This window comes from Thamnophis elegans, chromosome 6 (assembly GCF_009769535.1).
Source record: "Thamnophis elegans isolate rThaEle1 chromosome 6, rThaEle1.pri, whole genome shotgun sequence".
Classification (NCBI taxonomy): Eukaryota; Metazoa; Chordata; class Lepidosauria; order Squamata; family Colubridae; genus Thamnophis; species Thamnophis elegans.
In genome coordinates, this window is record NC_045546.1 from 14,051,710 (window position 1) to 14,070,554 (window position 18,845).

An 18,845-nucleotide genomic window follows, 5' to 3' on the forward strand; every position below is an offset into this window, starting at 1 on the left:
CTCGGGTAAGGGTGAAAATCCAACGTTAGAATTTACATCTAGTTTGGATATTTATTATAAATACCCAGGCAACGCCTGGTTAGTAACTAGTTAAAAAAATTACCTTTGGGACAACCATGACCCAGCTGATTGAAAATAGACTTACCCTCAGAGCCAAGAAGACTCCTGTTCCAAATGCTGCTAAAGAAAGCGATACAGGTGGCTTATTTGAGAATTGTCTTTGACAATAGATTACAAAATAAGGATATTTTTCTCCCAATTTTCTCACAATTTACCCCGTTTAATTGTTTGTGCCAGTATTTTGAAGTCAGTGACCATTCCTCCTGCTTTCTTTCAATGTATTTCTTTTTAAATCATTTAGACTGAACACACAAACAACAAACTTTATTGTAGGGTACAAATGAAGTGATTAGGCAATGTTGCAAAAAAAGGGTGTGTCATTATGCATACTTCAGTTGCAGGTGATAGAAAGGCTTTGTGGAACTGGCATGATAGAAAGAGATGGAAAATTATTGTTTATATTGTATTGTGTTTTGTTAAACAAGGTGCATTGAGACCTTTCTTTTCATCCAAGCTGAGTACACAGTAGATAATCATAACTAAAATTAGTTACATCTATACCACTGCTGGTGCTAGCCTCTCCTTTCCTGTAATTTTAATATATTTTTATTACTTTATTTGACAAAATCCCCCCCCCAAAAAAAAGAATATTTTTAAAGTGCATCATAATATGCTTCAAATACAATTACAACGTGGATCTATCTTCTTTGCCACATTCCAAGTCTGCTAGTCTCAAAAATTCTTGTGATATCAACAAATTCCTACTATTTGGGACATAATTTAGCATTTCGTTCCTATAATTAAGCTTAAATTCTCCTTTCAGTACTAAATGGTTAAAAAAAATCAAATATTCAACCAAAATGAAACCATCTCAAGTAGTAGTGGTAATAGTGGTAGTAACAAGAATCAAATTATTTGTGCAAAAGAAGGATAAGGTCTCTATAATGCTGCCTGGAGAACAAATTTCCAGTTGCTTTCTCAATGACCTGTAACTCATACAAAACAGATATTTCAATGAGCAGTAGATTAAATTGTACTGCTTTAGTGATTGTGTGCCTGGCTTCCATGACCTCATTTTCCTTCATCTCTGTTTTTTTAAACTATTGATGTTAGCTTATTCTGGAAGCAAAACTGTTGCTTTTCACTGAGTTGTGAGCCATCCTTTACTTTTGCAAAAGGGGAGAATCCATTTGGGTGTGTCCTAGTCAATGTTCCTGCAGGTGTTTTGTTGCCACGTGCGCGGCCGCTCACCCGCGCACCTTAGAGGGAACACTGGTCCTAGTCTGTGGTGAAATTCAATTTTTTTTTACTACTGGTTCTGTGGGCGTGGTTTGGTGGGTGGGGTGTGACTTGGTGGGCATGGCAGGGGAATGATACTGCAAAATCTTCATTCGCACCCCACTCTGCGGCCAGCCAGAGGTGGCATTTTCTGGTTCTCCAAACTACTCAAAATTTGCCCTATCAGTTCTCCAAACTTCGGAAAATTTGCGCTACCAGTTCTCCGAACAACTGAAAATTTCTGCTACCGGTTCTCCAGAACCTGTCAGAACCTGCTGGATTTCACCCCTGGTCCTAGTTAATAAGAACACTATGATAGAAAAAATATTATGGTATGCCAGTTTGAGAGCCATGGAGAGAAAAACATTACAGAGTGTGGTGAGCACAATACAAAACATGGTGGGCTGTCCCATGATACAGTGGTGGGATTCAAATAATTTAACAACTGGTTCTCTGCCCTAATGATTTCTTCCAAAAACCAGTTCACCAAACTGCTCAGAAAGTTAACAACCGGTTCTCCTGAAGTGGTGCGAACTGGCTGAATCCCACCACTGCCCTGATACCACTAGATGAGATCGTAGGGCTCACTGCCTTAGAAGAGTGAGGAAAATCCTCAGGGATGACTCACACCCTGATCAGCACTTCTTTACCCTCCTATCATCGGAAAGGAAATATAGAAGGGTAGCCAGCCACACAACAGGCTGAAGAACAGTTTCTATCCGTAGGCTATCAGACTCCTGGATGAGAAAACTAAACATATTTACTTAGAATAAGCTGTATATTATATTTGTCTGTGTGTGTGTGTGTGTGTGTGTGTGTGTGTGTGTGTACGTATATACTGTACACCACATCAGGAATGTATTACACTTCATTTTAGAAACAGGAAAAAAGTCCTATGTTGTCGAGAAAATAACTAGTAACATGGCTCAAAAGACTGTATGGGAGACAAACATAAGAAACAATTTGCATATTTTAAATCCTGTGTAAACATATAATTACATGAATGAAATGTACTTTTCTACTTTGCAGTTGTTTTCCAATTGAAATTAGCCAGAAATCATTTATTTTGTAAGGAGTGATTTTTTGTTTGTTTTTATATTTCTTTTTTTTAAGTGCTGTTTAGCACAAAAGGAAAGGAAATCTGTACAAACAATAACATTGAAAGCTTTTTTCTCAATTAAAAAGAAAAAAGTTGCTCCATTGGCAGAACAACAAGACAATAAAAAACAATAAATGTGCTGTAAGGCTATGCGAGAATTAAAACATAATTCTTTTTTTAAAAAAAAATCTTGAACTTGAACTATTGTATACTCTTCAAATGATCAGAAAACAGGCCATGATTTCAACTGTCTTTTAAAAATAGATTTTATGGCAGTAAGCTCACTATCTCCAGCTCAACACAACCAAGAAGGTTCTACTCTAATTTAGGATAGTGTGAGGCATATCCATAGCTGGAATCATAAGCAAAATCTTCCCACAACAGGAATTTGACAGAATTAGGGAATTCAGGCTTTTAAAATATTTTTAAAAAATGTTCAGAGCTTTATAGTCTAATTTGAATGCCATGAATCATAATATCTTCTCAGCAGGGACTCATGGCACAGATTTCCCAGTGGAGCCAATAGTACAGGTGCTTTTTCAGAAGGCAACTGAACCAGAAGTGGTATTCAGCAGATTCTGACAAGTTCTGAAGAATGGGTAGCAGAAATTTTGAGTAGTTCGGAGAACCGGTAAATACCATCTCTGACTGGCCCCATCCCCATCTATTCTCTGCCCGTGACCTGACAAATGCGCGTCCGACAAATGCGCGTCCGACAAAACCGTGCTGACGAAACCGCGCCCGCCATCAACAAACAACATAATGGGACGTGAAAACAAGGGTTAGGGTTAGGATTAGGGTTATAACATTGTTTTTGCGTCCCATTATGTTGTTTGTTGATGGCGGGCATGGTTTCGTCAACGCGGTTTTGTCGGTGAGCATTTGTCGGGCGCACATTTGTCGATGAACCTTCTCTGCCTCCTAAGTCCCAGCTGATCGGGAGGAAATGGGGATTTTGCAGTAACCTTCCCCTGCCATGCCCACCAAACCATGCCATGCCCACTAAGTCACCCCCACAGAACCGGTAGTAAAAAATGTTGGATCCCACCACTGAACTGGACTTGTTTTTTCTTTGAAGAAATTTCACTTCTCATCCAAGAATGACCCTCTAAAATAGGGGCATCAAACTAGTGGCCCATCATGCACTGGCCACACCCACGCCCAGTTTAGCGAAGGGGGAAAAGCCATGTGATGCCGCCATGATGATGCAAGTTTTATACCCATGCTCTAAAAGGATGCAAATGACCAGCTGTTTGCAAGGAATATAAATCCTTCCATTTCCCACTATCCCGTGAGAGCTGAAGAAGCTTCTTGGATGAGAAGTGAAATGTCTTCGAAGAAAAAAAAAAGAAAGTCCATTTGCCTCCTGAAAAAGCACCTTTGGCCAACCATGACCTGGATGACTGAGAATCTCTACAGACCAATAGAGCCAGTATTCCAGACATTTGTATGGTTTATTAGTTAAGTTGCAGTATCCTTTTTATAACACTCAAGAGCTTTAGCCAGAATACAGGTAAGACGCAAAGCTTCCTCACCTCCCTCTGTATCTCTTTCAACTGTACACAGAATGACTTTTTATTAGGGAAGAAATCAATACGCGAGAAATTGTAAAAGAGCTATTAGATACCTGTTATAAAGCGTCATATCACTCATTGGCTTTTGGCTGACACGTTTCTGCATCCCCTAAGAAATAATAAAAATGTCACATGGAACATCTCTATTTACTAGTTGCAATTAGCCAGAATACATTGAATTCAGAAGAAAGGGATGTTTTGTTCTCTTTGGGCCATGGCAAAAGGGATGTTTTGTTTTTTTTGTTAGCATAAGAAAAAAGGAAGAATGGAAAATAACTCTGTATGGACACTTAATATTGAAAACGTTCTCCTTGCAAATAAAAAATGCAATCTTATGTTAACAGATCTGGGGAATTTCAGCGGACGAACACGAAGTGCCGTGTCCGTGAGGGAAGGTCAAGGTGTGGTGCTAATATGCTCTCCTCCACTTCACTCGCCAGGTAAGGTTGACTGAATGTTATATTGATGGCAACTCTGTGGGCTCATAATTTTCAGCCGTGATCTTGATGGTGGATCAGTAAAGACTTTGATACCCCAGCTATCAAAAGGATAATTAAAGTCTGTGTCTCGTAAAAGCTTCTGAACCGGAGTTAGCATTTTTGAAATAAGGTTAAACCAATCCATTTTGCTCAGTGAATAGAAACAGCAATAGGCAGACAGTAGATAGGAGTCTCCCAAGGACTTTCTCCCACTCCTCCCCTGTCTCAGATCTCTTCTAAATGTCACTACTGAGAGAGAAGCTTGTTGGAAGTAGCTCAGTTGAAATTTGTTCATATAACCTTCTACCATATCCTATATAGATGTCGTTGCAGAGGACGGAGCTCCTGCCTCAACTTCTCATGAGGCATACATTAAAAACACAGATGGAGCTTTCATACCATCAAGGCTGCCATCTTGGACTTATATACCTAATATATCTTCTTCATGGGAGACTCGTCCCGCATGTGTGATGGAACTGGAGGAGGGGGGGGTGGGCCACACCTCCCATGACAGCCAATGTGACCCTGAGTTGTTAAATTATTTGAATCCCACCACTGGCTGAGATGGTTTCTCAGGTACACTAGCCCTATGCCTATAAAGGGCATTAAAGGTCATAACCAATACCTTGAATTGGACCCAGAAGCAAATTGACAAACAGCGCAGCTTATGCAACAGGCTTGTAACATGGGCCACCCTTTGGCCTGTTTGTGTAGCTGCTTTATGGGCCAGCTGTAGCTTCTGGTTGGTGGTTTTTGATAAATAAATATCAGGCTTTATTTTCCGATAGCTGAACTGAATGGTGTGCGGGCTTGCTCTGATCTGGATATATTGGCTAATATTGAAATAGCCAAAGGCCATTCCCTTTGGGATTATCTATACAAAAGCCACAGCATTGTTTCTATAGGAGAAGGACAGACAGAGCTTGGCACTGGAGACAAAAGAGGAATCAGCCTGGAGTCATTTCTTTTATGTATTCCTGAACAAGGAATCACGAGCTGAGGGGGGAGGCAAGTCAACCAGAAGATGTTTATTGTAAACAGAAATAACAGAACTGAACTACTTCGGGTTGACAGCTTTTTATATGGCAGCTGTCAACCCGGCAATCAATTAGAACCCATAATTTTCCCGCCAGAACGCTCCATGCGTTTTAACCAATGAGAGCCCAGATCCTGCACTGATTGACACCTGAGACACAACAATTACATTCCCACAAACATCCCACAAGCAACTATCATCACCATTAACAATCCCATAATCCCTTGTGGGATAGAGTCTAGGCAACTCAATGGAGCTAGCAGAGTGTTTACTGGCCGGATGCCCTTCTGGTCACCAATGCAGACTTTTGTTCAACAGCTACATTCTCATTGTGCCCATAGAGAGAAATATCTGCCTCTACCTAGGATTGAACTCACAGCCTCGTGATTGTGAGGTTAGCACTCCACCTCTCGGCCACCGCACCTCTCCATCCCACGAGCAACTATGACTGATGGAAACAAATAAAACTAGAAATTACCCACCGTCATTTACCAACAGATTTCTTATCTACTGTAGGAGTCCTGGGAAAAAAGTGGCCAAAAGCCTTGATACTTTTTTATGAAGTCCTTACTTGTTACAGCTCTAGTTTTCTCTAAAATGATCTCTCTGAGTTCTACCACTTCTGATTGCAAGTTTAGCTTTGAGTGATTAAAAATGCTGAGTATATTCAAAACCCGGGAGATGGTGTGGTCTATTATGTATGTTTTATTTATGTCAGGAGTTGACAACCTCTCTGGGCCATTGAGCACACAATTGCACTGAGGATATTACGGGAACTTTCTCAAAATGCCACAAGAGTCTGTGAAAAAGTAATGTTAGCCAGAAGCAAATGTTTTTTTTGTTAGTTCTTACTGCATAAAGCACTTCTAATAAAGATGTTCCTAGATAGGTTTGGTACTTTGTAGCATAACTTCTTTCTCTCCCTTTCCCTATATCATAAGTGAGTCAAGAAAATTCTCAGCTTTTTCATGTACAGTATATATTTATTTTAGCACGTAGGAACCGTTCAGAATAATCCGGCGTGCGGTAACATCTTTTAGAAAATGTTTCCATTTCCCTTGTCTCCTGACTTGTCATACTGAGCTACAGTGTCAGGAATTGACATAAAAATTGAAAGTTCCACAGGGATCTGTTTAGGACTCAAAGAAAAGGTTTCTTCTAAGTCTCAAAGCCTTAGATGGAAAATGTTGAAAAGTTGTATTAAAATGTACTTTAATAATGGGAATAATGCATCAATGTGAATTTTTTTTCTCAGGTTTCCTATAGAGGAGCCTAGAGATGTTCTTGAATTAATAACATATTTGATAATCAGATTTGTTATGATTATAGAAAATATTGTGCATAATGGGTGTGTATTTGAGTGTGTGTGTGTTAAGGTTTATACTTAGAATAAGTATGTCAGACATGGAAGCCATCTTTTACCGTTGGGACTCCAGGCCTGGTACATTTTCTGTGGGGAAATGGGATGGGGGAATTATGCAGAGTGTGGGTGATATATAGCAATAACAACATTCTTTCTCAGAAAGTCAAGGCCACCTGGTCCCACAGCTGTGATGAGGTGACTGGGAGGCATCTCCAGTTTGGGATGATGCCTGATTCGACCATGTGATGGACATGTGGGTGCTGGGCAAGGACTTGAATTTTCTTTTGGGTGGGGAAAACCTGGAAACTTCAGATTCGGGTTTTCCCAGATGTGCCAATATAACATCTCTAATAAAATGGGACTCAAGCCTCAGAGTTTTCTTTCATTGGGGGTGTTACTTGGAACCCCGACAAAGTAATTATTTTGCTATATAGATTTAGAGACTGTTTGGGATTGTTAAACTTGCATGTTGTTTATATGAAGTTTTGGTTTGCATTTAGAGTAAAATATTATCTTATATTTGTATTTGTACTGAGGAAAGTTGGGAGTCACATTTCTTTTTTTATTTCGGTCACTTTTTAAATTCTTCCCATTTAGATTCCATTTGCCCTTTTTTAAATCTCTTTTTTTTGTTACTTTGTATTTTATCTGTCTATTGGTTTAATTAGTAAAGCATCAAGTCAACTGAGGAAAAACAAGAAAATGTGAGGGAGAAACTAAAGATTGTCTTACTTGGCTCTCTTTGGCATAAGAAGGAAAGGGAAAGGGAAATACTGTTAGATTTTCATTAATGTTAATACTTTGTGGTATGTCAAGTCTGGAGACAAACATCAGAAATAATGTTAGAACCCTATCAATATAGGATAGCAGAATCTTGAAAGTTTCACAGTGTTTTTATCAGCAGTTATTGTTTATTTTCTCAAAAATCATCTCATGGTTCTTCTACACTTCCACTGAAGACAGTAAAATTCAGTGGACCATTAACAAATGGAATACTGCCACACTTGGAATACTGCATTCAGTTTTGGTCACCACGATGTAGAAAAGATGTAGAGACTCTAGAAAGAGTGCAGAGAAGGGCAACAAAGATGATTAGGAGAGTGGAGGCTAAAACATATGAAGAACTAGGAAATAGGCATGTCTAGTTTAATGAAAAGAAGGACATAATAGTAGTGCTCCAATATCTCAGGGGTTGCCACAAAGAAGAGGGAGTCAAGCTATTCTCCAAAGCATCTGAAGGCAGGACAAGAAGCAATGGGTGCAATGGGTGGAAACTAATCAAGGGAGAAGCAACTTAAAATTAAGGAGAAATTTCTTGACAGAACAATTAATCAGTGGTACAACTTGCCTCCAGAAGTTGTGAATGCTCCAACTGGAAGTTTTTAAGAAGATGCAGGATAACCATTTGTTTGAAGTGGTGTAGGGTTTCCTGCCTAAGCAGGGGGTTGGACTAGAAAACCTCCAAGGTCCCTTCCAACTCTGTTATTCTATTCTATTCTAAATAGATCTCATCCTTGAGTTGACCTTGTCTAGGTTAAACAGTAAGCAGGATTAACTTTGGTTACTACATGGATGGGTTTCTACCCATGAATTTCAAGATTCTTGACTAAATTAGAGGGTTAAAAATATCCTAGAAGACAATGGCAAATGATGCATGATGAACTACATGGATGTAGTCAGATGGTCGCCAGATGTTGAGCTCAGTTGGAGGGCATTGCTCATCTGTCATATTAATGATAAATGATAGAATTATTCTAAGCAGGCATAAGGTGTCACATGGATATGGATAGAATGTTCTTCTTTGGGTTAAATAAAATAAGGGTGCTGGTGCCATAATAGATTCCTCATTCCAGCTTTATGAACACACACACACACACACACACACACACACACACACACACACACACACACACACACACATATATATATATATATATATATATATATATATATTGATGATAGATAGATATAGATATCTATTTAGATTTTACAACCCCTGGTATGCCAAATATGGGAGGAAGATCACTACTTCCATTCTCTGTCCTTCGGCTCGTCACAAGAGACCATCCAGACAGAAACCCAATATTTTTACTGTTGCCTTTTTGGCAACAGTATAACATATATAACATAGATATAACAAATATAACATAGATATAGATGATATAGATATAGATGATATAGATATAGATGATATAGATATAGATATAGATATAGATATAGATATAGATATAGATATAGATATAGATATAGATATAGATATAGATATAGATATAGATATAGATATAGATATAGATATAGATATAGATATAGATATAGATAGATAGATAGATAGATAGTAGCTTTCATTCCACATATTTTAGAAAATGTTTCCATTTGCCTTGTCTACTGACTTGTCATACTGAGCCAGAAATTGACATAGAAGTTGAAAGTTCCACAAGAATCTGTATAGGACTCAAAGGCATTTATGTTTAATGATACAAACAAATTTAAAAAGACCCCAAAATTGGACCTTTGGACTCTTTGGCCCAGAAAAGAGTTCTAGGTTAGCTAACAAAAAGGTACAAAATGCCTGTAAAATGCATATATTTGTGTAGATTTTAAATACGTTAGAATAACTTACATGAGAAACTTTGTGTTTTAATTTACAAAGTAATGAATTTATAGAAGAAATGACATTTTTTAAAAAAAACCCTGATTTATTGATACCTAGATAGCATTTGCATGAAAAACTTTCATGTTTAATCCTGATTTTTTTTAAAAAAAAAGATCAGTAAGTGATACCAATTCTGAAAAGTACTGTCAATATGGATAATATGACTCGCGCCTGACAGCTCGGCAACTGACAGGCGCGTCCGATTGGCTAAGACGCGCCTGGCTGCTACCGAGCTGTCATTCGTAAGAGCGAGGACTACCCTTTGCTATACAACAGATAATATAAGGTATCTCTATCTCTCTAGCTATCTCTCAAGGGGATATGGTGGCTCAGTGGCTAAGATACTGAGCTTGTTGATCAGAAAGATCAGCAATTTGGCGGTTCAAATCCCTAGCGCCGCATAATAGAGTGAGCTGCCATTACTTCTCCCAGCTTCTGCCAACCTAGCAGTTCGAAAGCATGTAAAAATGCAAGTAGAAAAATAGGGACCACCTTTAATGGGAAGGTAACAGTGTTCCGTGTGCCTTCGCCGTTTAGTCATGCTGGTCATATGACCACGGAGATATCTTCGCACAGCGCTGGCTCTTCGGCTTTGAAATGGAGATGAGCACTTCCCCCTAGAGTCAGGAACGACTAGAAAATATGTGCAAGGGGAACATTTACTTCATCTATCTATCTATCTATCTATCTATCTATCTATCTATCTATCTATCTATCTATCTATCTATATATCTATCATCTATCATCTATCTATCTATCTATCTATCTACACACATACAGACACACACACACACACACACACACACAGAGGTTAATCCTCTATAGCAGGAGTGGGTTCTGGCAGGCACTACTGCTGGTTTGCTGATGGCTGCATGCTGCATGCCCATGCACAGTTCAATAAAAAAAAGGGGGGGAATCAGTTTGGGGGCGTGGCAGGCCTGGGTCACTGCCGGTTCCAGCAACCCAGGCTGCCAAACCACTACCGGTTTGGCCGAACCAGTCTGAAATGATAGGAACCCACCACTGCTCTAGAGGGACATTTATATGAAGGAACTTTTCCTTCACTAAAATATACATACATTCCAACATAATAGATACCATCTTATTAATTCCAACTCCCATTCCTCATTCCTGACAGTATCTTTATAACTGACTCCAGTCTAGTGAAATGGAGATTATTAAGCTCTAACTAGGAAAAAAAATGGGAAAAATGTTCAACTTTGGAGAAAATGAATCTGTGATGACAGCATAACTGAATAGGTGTGAAAGTTGTGTTGCTATGAATTTATATGAATTTTCCAATTAAAAACTGAAGGGCCGTGCATACTTCCCTCATCCCACAGCTGCTTCACCATTCTTCAATAGGAGTCTTATTTCAGTTGTCCCCATTTTTTCCCTTTGGACAGCATGGGTTACTCTCATCAATATGATAATTATGGATCTTCCAGTGCTGATAGTTTGTCTGTTTCTACTCTCAGATCTCCAAGCATTTTGAATATTAATTTCTGAGCTGCTCATTAGCAAACTAATCACTTTTTGAGGTTAGCAAAGTTCTTACATCACAGCATGAGGATTTTGGCAGATATCCCACCACTTTTAGAATTTTCTTGCAAATAAGCATACCAATTATTCTGATGACTCTAGCGGCCAGTGGAGCTGCCAGCAGATTCAGACAGTGAGGAAGTTGGGGAGGAACATGAGCCAGTCCTGGAGTCTGGGGAAGGCTCTGATGAGGGCTCTGTGTCGGAGGCAGAGAGGGGGCCAGAGCCGGATGCCAGTTATCAGCTGCCTTCAGAGGCAGACATCAATGAGGCAGACGAACAGCTGGAGCCTGTTCCCAGTGTGCACATGCACTGAGTTGCAAGATGATGGGAACAGCTAAAGAACAGGGGTCGACTTGGGAGTAAGGCCGCAGGTGGATGATGAATGGCCCCTCTCAGAGGAAATAAAAGAGGAGCAAAAGGGAAGTGAAGTTTGCAGGAGACAATTAGTTCACTTAATTGGTTTGTGACTCTCCGAGATTCCTTGCCACGTTTTACAGATATCATCCTGTCAGCTTTCCAAGCCAGATAAGGTCTGTGACTGCATATCCTCCCTTGAAAGACTTTACTGGATGTGAATGAGCAGAATTCACAATAAATTAATAAAAGTGTTCTTGTCGGGACAAGGAACTTCATGCTCTTGGGAAGCCTAGATCGAAACAGTATCCTTTTATCTACCTGTGAACTAGAATTGGGCTTGTCTAAGACACTCACATTGTATTCCTATCCTGGATTCTGGGCCCTTTTACCTAACCATCTTCTTGGTACTTCCTCCTGTCTCTCAAGGCCATTCCTTCTCCCCTCAACACCTTACAAGTATTAGTAACACTGTTTCCTATCCACGATTCCTGGCTATCAACCCTTGGGACACCACCTTTGCCTGGCATACCTAACAAACCAACATCCCATATTTGTGAGTGTACGACTGGTTCTAGACTGTTTGATTAGAGCACTATATCATTAAATGAAATAGAGCTGTGAAAATTTATCAGGCTGCCTGTGAAGAGACAAATGACCTACTACATGGATATTTGCAGATCATTTAAGATATCTCAGGATGCTATGTGTAAACAAATAAGTAAATTAAAGGAAACATTGGTGATGCATTGTCTCTTTTGCTGAAAGGAAGTTCACTAGGAAGTGAACATCACATATTAGCTGCTGTAGCCGAGAGTTTGGAGTGGAACTATAATCAGGGGATGCAGCCCTGGACTCAAAGTAAGACAACGGATGGCTATGCATGATCACTAAATAACAATTACTTGAGAAGAGGAAGATAAATGGGAGCAGGTTACTGGTTTCCCAGTAGCTCCCTGTGATATATAGGATAACAGAGACTCAGCTGCATTTTATGTATGTGTAAGATGAGGTGAGAAAGTCAGATTTTGCTCGGCAAGGAACTGTGTGACTAATAACTGGATAAGAGTGAGGCTGATAGTGATTTATTAGTCTAACACATGGCTAAACAGGAATATTGGCATCATTAGGCAGCTGATTAACTTTTGATAAATTGGGTTGTCTGACTTCCCTACCTGTGTTCCCAATTATTTTAATTGTCTCCCACACCTCTCCACTCAGAAAAAGTCCCCCCCCAAAAAAAATAAAAAAATCTCAAGTTTTAGGGCCCCAGCTTTTCATAATTGGAGGTGTTCTACAGTTGAAGGGCATCTGAGACACTGAATGTCCAGCATTCTCGTATTTTACATGCTCACAGCATATTTAAATGGCTTACTGAATTATTACATATTAAGCTAGCCCAGCTGGCTGGCTGGCTGACAACATTCAGCACACTAACACAAGCACACACCCCACAAGGTGTGAAGGTTAATATTAACCAAGCACAGTATATTTATCTGAGTACTGCCATTTGGTCTTTTGCTGATCTGGTTAACTGCTCTGTGTGCTCTGCAGAATAATCTTTGGTGAGGGCACCTTTGTTTTCATATTCAGTCATTTGCTGAAGGCCAGAACAATGAGACATCGTCCAAAGAGTGGCTCAAGTCCAGCTTACTATACATGTGAGATCCTTTGCTAGTATCAGTGGCAACATCCATAGAGCCTGGAATGCTCTGCCTGATTCCGTTGATACATCCTCAAATCCCCACAGCTTCAACCTTAAATTGTCTACTGTGGACCTCACCCCATTCCTAAGAGGTCCGTAAAGGGGGCGTGCATAAGCGCACCAGCGTGCCTACCGTCCCTTTCCTACTTACCAGTGGTTGGTTCCAGATCCCGTCACAACTGGTACGCTGCGATGTGGCTGGGCATCTACCACAGGCACCCACGCTGTGCAGGCATGTGCACCCACCGCCCTGTGTCACTCCAGCTGCTCGGCAGAGGTCGCACAGGTGCTGTATGCTGCGCGAGCAAGCGCAAATGGCCCAGTTGGCTTAAATACAGGTGAGAAATGAGGGAGGGCAGGTGGGCACTCCAAAGCACTGTTCCTGTACGGTGGCCACTGCTCCCAGCAGCCACCGGTATGCCCATACCAGGGTGTACTGGCCTGAACCTACCACTGCTACTGTCCCCATTTACTTGTATTCATTTCCTTTGTCCACATCCATGTTCATACTTATAGCTGCTATCCTGTATATGTTAGCTAATTCTAAGACTGAACTTCTGAATTGCTCAAATGTAGGTGACACTTGAAAGAATTGTTTGGGTTGTTCTGTGAGAGATTAGACCTATGCAAAGCTTCAAAGGAGTCCTTCACTTCAATGATGTTTTGAAGAAGCAATTCTTTCAGTTCAAATTGTGAGCAAGGTGTCCACATTCAAAAGCAGTTTTCCTTTGTCATCCATTGTTGGCATCGTCTAGCACTTCCATACTTGGAAAAGACTTCTGCACTTGTTACTTAAATAATGGGCAAAGCCAACAGAATGAATCAAACCACCTCACTGATGCAAACTGTAAGTGTCCTTCCCCACATGGAATTCCAGTTTTCAGATTCAGATTAACAGAGTTGGAAGAGACCTTATACGTCATCCAGTCCAACCCCCCCCCCACTCAAGCAGGAGACCCTACACCATTTCTGACAAATGGCAGTCCAGTCTCTTCTTGAAAGTCTCAAGTGATGAAGCACCCACAACTTCCAAAGGCAACTTCTGTTCCATTGGTTGATTGTTCTCATTGTCAGAAAGTTCCTCCTTATTTCTAGGTTGAATCTCTTCTTGGTCAGTTTCCATCCATCATTCCTTGTCTGGCTTTCAGGTACTTTGGAAAATAGCTTGACCCCCTCCTCTTTCTGGCAGCCCCTCAAATATTGGAACACTGCTATCATATCTCCCCTGGTTCTTCTCTTCACTGGACAGTTCCTGTAACTGTTCTTCATATGTTTTAGTCTCTAGTCCCCTAATCATCCTGGTTACTCTCCTCTGCACTTTTTCTAGAGTCTCAACATATTTTTTATAATGTGATGACCAAAACTGGATGCAGTACTCTAGGTATGGTCTTACTAGGGCTTTATAGAGGTTTTTATTTTCTTACGCTTGGTTGAGATCATTGCTATTGCTGCACCATTTTGAACACTACTGGTAGCAGGATTCCATTCCTTCAGATTTGCAACCAGCCAGTCTTCCATTGAGGACTTATATACTGAATGGCTCTGGAAGAAGGCTGAGAAAGTATCTACAGACCCCTCATATCCTGAACATAATCTATTTAAACCTCTCCCGCAGTGGTGGGTTTCAAATTTTTTTAGAACTTCTTCTATAGGTGTGGCCTGCTTTGTGGCAGTGGCTTGACGGCCATGTGACTGGGTGGGCATGGCCAACTTGTAAAATATGGTGAAACTCACTTAACAAGGCTCTTGCTTGTTGGCTCAGAAACTCTGGCATTGAAGTGTGCAAATCTTTAAGCTGTCAAGTTACAAGACCCTTGCACCCCTAACCCTTTAGGAAAAAAACACCAGGAGTGTTCAAACATGACAGCTTCCCAGACTTGGGAAACATGACCTAAATACCTCTAGCACATGAATGCTCCTTGGCTTTCAAAGCAGTTTTTTTTCCCCCACTGTGAAAACCTTCTTAATGTTACATGGTGTCCCCTTAGACCTTATCTCTGCAGGCCAAAAACATCCAGCTCTTTCAACCACATTACATTAAATAATGCTGATACTGGAACCCATGCTACCTATCTATGGAGACCAAGCTTTTAAAAATGTGGCATCTAGGATTGCATTCATTCTTATTACAATATTTATCCTACACCCTTAGGGTTACCAAAACTCATGAGGTTGATAGTACTCTTTTTTTTCCTGTTTTGGATCTCTTTCCAGCTGAAAGAAATGTGCCCCCTTAGATTTATGGATTCTATGTTTACTATCCTTTGAACTAGGATAGCCAATGAGGAGAGGGGGGCATTCTGTGATAGTCACAAAGCCATTCAGTTCATAAGTGCAGAATCAGCTTTTTTTCATGTCTACCACATTAACTCATCTTTGGTAGCTCTGTGCAAAGTAGCAAGAGAGAAAGAAATCCCAAAGATTTATCACAGTAATTAAAGTTGAATAAAGGCAAAGACACAGTCTGTGGTTTTATTTGGCCAGGTATGTATGTGATAGATCAAGAACAACGAAGAGCTCAAAAGGAAGCAATTTCATTTCTAGGTAATAAATAGATGGTATCACCTCCTCCTACGTGGAATATTCCAGCACAACAAATAAATTGCTTTCATTAAAGACTTGCATGGAGGATTAATGAATATTGATAATAAGCTGTATGTGAAAATATACCATTTACTGTAGACAGAAGGGAGGGAGTATGGATATATGGGGCATAAGAAAAAACGTTAAATCCTTTAACCTCTACTGTAGGTGTCTCCCTGGTTTTGGAATAGGATGTGCAGTTTTTTGGACTCAGAAAAATAAATGTTTTTTTCACAAAAGTAATCTACGGTTTGCATCAAAAAGAGCTTGGCTCCTAATTTGTATTTGTATTTATTAGTTTGTCAAACATGTACAAGATAGCAGCTATACATATAAACATGGACATGAACGAAAGAAATGAATACAAATAAATGGGGACAGTAGGACAGGGACGGTTGGCACGCTGGTGTGCTTATGCACGCCCCCTTTACGGACCTCTTAGGAATGGGGTGAGGTCCACAGTAGACAGTTTGAGGTTGAAACTATGAGGGTTAGAGGTAGTGGTGGGTTTCAAAAAATTTTAGAACCTCTTCTTTAAGTGTGGCCTGCTTTGTGGGAGTGGCTTGCCGGCCATGTGACTGAGTGGGAATGGCTCGCAGCCATGTGACCAGGTGAGAGTGGCTTGCCAGCCATGTGACTGGGTGGGCATGGCCAACTTGTAAAATGTGGTGAAACTCATTTAAAAATGCTCTTGCTTAGCAACCAAAATGTTGGCTCAGGAACTCTGGCATTGAAGCAGGCAAGTCTTAAAGCTGTCAAGTTACAAGACCCTTGCACTCCTAACCCTTTAGAAAAAAAAACTCCATGGGTGTTCAAACTTGACAGCTTTAAGACTTGTGGACTTCAACTCCCAGAATTCCTCCTCTCGCTTTTCATCTTGATGATGTGCGGACGGGCGGGGACGAGCTGGAACCGGTTCTAAACGGCACTGTAGATTTGTGGAACTTCTTCTATAGAAGAGCTTAGAACTGGCAGGAACCCACCCCTGGTTAGAGGATGTAACAATGGAGTCAGGTAGAGCATTTCAGGCATTGACCACTCTGTTGCTGAAGTCGTATTTTCTGCAATCAAGTTTGGAATGGTTTACCTTAAGTTTGCATTGATTGTTTGCTTGTGTATTATTGAAGTTGAAGCTGAAGAAGTCGTTGACAGATAAGACATTGTAACAGACAAATTTGTGTACTGAGCTTAGCAGCCAGCGCAGTTCCAGATTGTCCATTTATTATACTGTAATTTGAGGCATGGTGATGGACAGGGATTCACACACACACTTCTCCCTTCCATTAGGATCCTTATAAAACTGATCAATCACTTTCTAAATTTCAGTAGATCTTTATACTCCAATGCTTCCAAAAGAAAGCTAAAGTCTGGTGCCTTAATCACTTCAACACCCAAAAGTTGTAAATAATAAGGTTAACTGGGAGGTAATGGCTCCATCATAGCATTCCACAAGGATGCTAATTAACAATTAATTCTATCATTCAGGATTTTTGTCCTCCTACATTTCTTATTACACTGTGGTAAATGCTAGATAAGTTGCATTCCTTTCAGACATCTATATTTGTGGTTTTTGGTGGAGATCATTCTGCGATCTGTGCTAATTTGTTGACACCTCTTTGAGATTAGAAATCTAACAGACAGCTGTCAAAATATAATATACTGGTTGATAAACTGGCGTTGCCCAGGTATTTATTTATAGGGGGAAATATCCGGACCAAACATAATTACTAATGTTGGATTTTCCCCCTTATCAGAGGGAGCCCCCTTGTGGAGTACTGTGAATCATTACTATGGCAACTCCACTGGCTGCACAGTAGAAGCCATTTTACGGCAGTATAGTATAAACCATTTTAAGGTGCAACAGGCTGTATCTTAACAGAACACACACCCCGAGGGATTTTAGGGGTGTCTTACCCCCACAGAATTTTTTTCCAGAGAATAAGCCATCTATGTACCAAGTTTGTTGTAATTGCTCAAGGCGTTCCAGAGTTATGCTGGAACATACACACACAAACACACACACACATCTGTTTATTATGTATGTATGTATGTATGTATGTATGTATGTATGTATGCATGCATGCATGCATGCATGCATGCATGCACAGTAGCTGGATATTTCTTGAAACGAAAAGAAAATAAGCTTATGTTCCATGAAGGTGTTGTAACAGAATCTTAAGAGTCTTCCCTGTCTTTATGTTTAAGAAAACTAGGGAGGATTAAATCTGAGACACTTCTTCAAATTACATTTCTACCCCGATTCAGATTTCTCTTGTCTGATCATTGTCTTGATTGCAGCCATCTCTATCCCTTGTTCCTCAAGGTTATTCTTTCTGGCCATTACAGATAATTAATGTCTCCATCCAAGGCTGGACAAGTGAAACATTTTGTGTTTTTGAACAGTAGCAGTGGATTTTTCTATTATAGAACTAACCTTGACATTTCTATATTTAGAGTCAGAAGTGACAAGTCTGTCAGGGAACTGGAGTGAGGCTGCCTGAGAACTAATATTGGGTGTTAAAAGTTCAACAACATGGAAACATCAGGAGGAGGAGATGAGATAATAGAAATGGAAAATATGAATATGAAGGTGGATTGGAAACCTTTATGATAGCTGTAGAAAAAGACAGTCTTTCACAGCCTCTTATCAGTTCTCTCCTTTCTTATTGTTTTTCCAGTGTAGCTGTAAGGAATTGCAGGCAGAATATGGAGAGAAGAAGGCCTCTGGATCAGCATGGGGGTACATGTTAGACCTAGGTGAAATATATAGTCATCCTGAACAAGATTTCTGCTTCAAATCCTGAAGAGCTTCTAATAAATATTGGGAATATTTAGTTTAATGAAGGCAAGGGACTTGGGGAGACATGATAGCAATGTACCAATATCTAAGGGCTGCCACAAAGAAGAGGGAGTCAAACTAATCTCTATAGAACCTGAAAACAGCACAAGAAGCAATGGATGGAAAGTAATCAAGGAGAGAACCAACCTGTTGTGGTCCTCCAGCGTGGGACCAGGGTCGCCAATTATTAGCTGCCTTTGTAGTTGGGGCAGAAGAACAGCTGGAGCCTGTTCCCAATGTGCATGGACAGAGCTGCCAGGAGAAGGAAACATCTAAGG

General features: G+C 40.2%; 1 protein-coding gene across 1 annotated transcript in view; it reads left to right on the forward strand.

Annotated features, from left to right (window-relative positions):
• The window catches only part of CNTN5 (contactin 5), a 265,440-nt gene that overhangs the window by 61,753 nt on the left and 184,842 nt on the right, over positions 1-18,845 (forward strand). Inside the window, exon 3 of the mRNA XM_032219901.1 lies at positions 4,356-4,451. Within this exon, the coding sequence (XP_032075792.1) occupies positions 4,356-4,451 (96 nt within the window). The remainder of the gene's footprint in view (positions 1-4,355; positions 4,452-18,845) is intronic.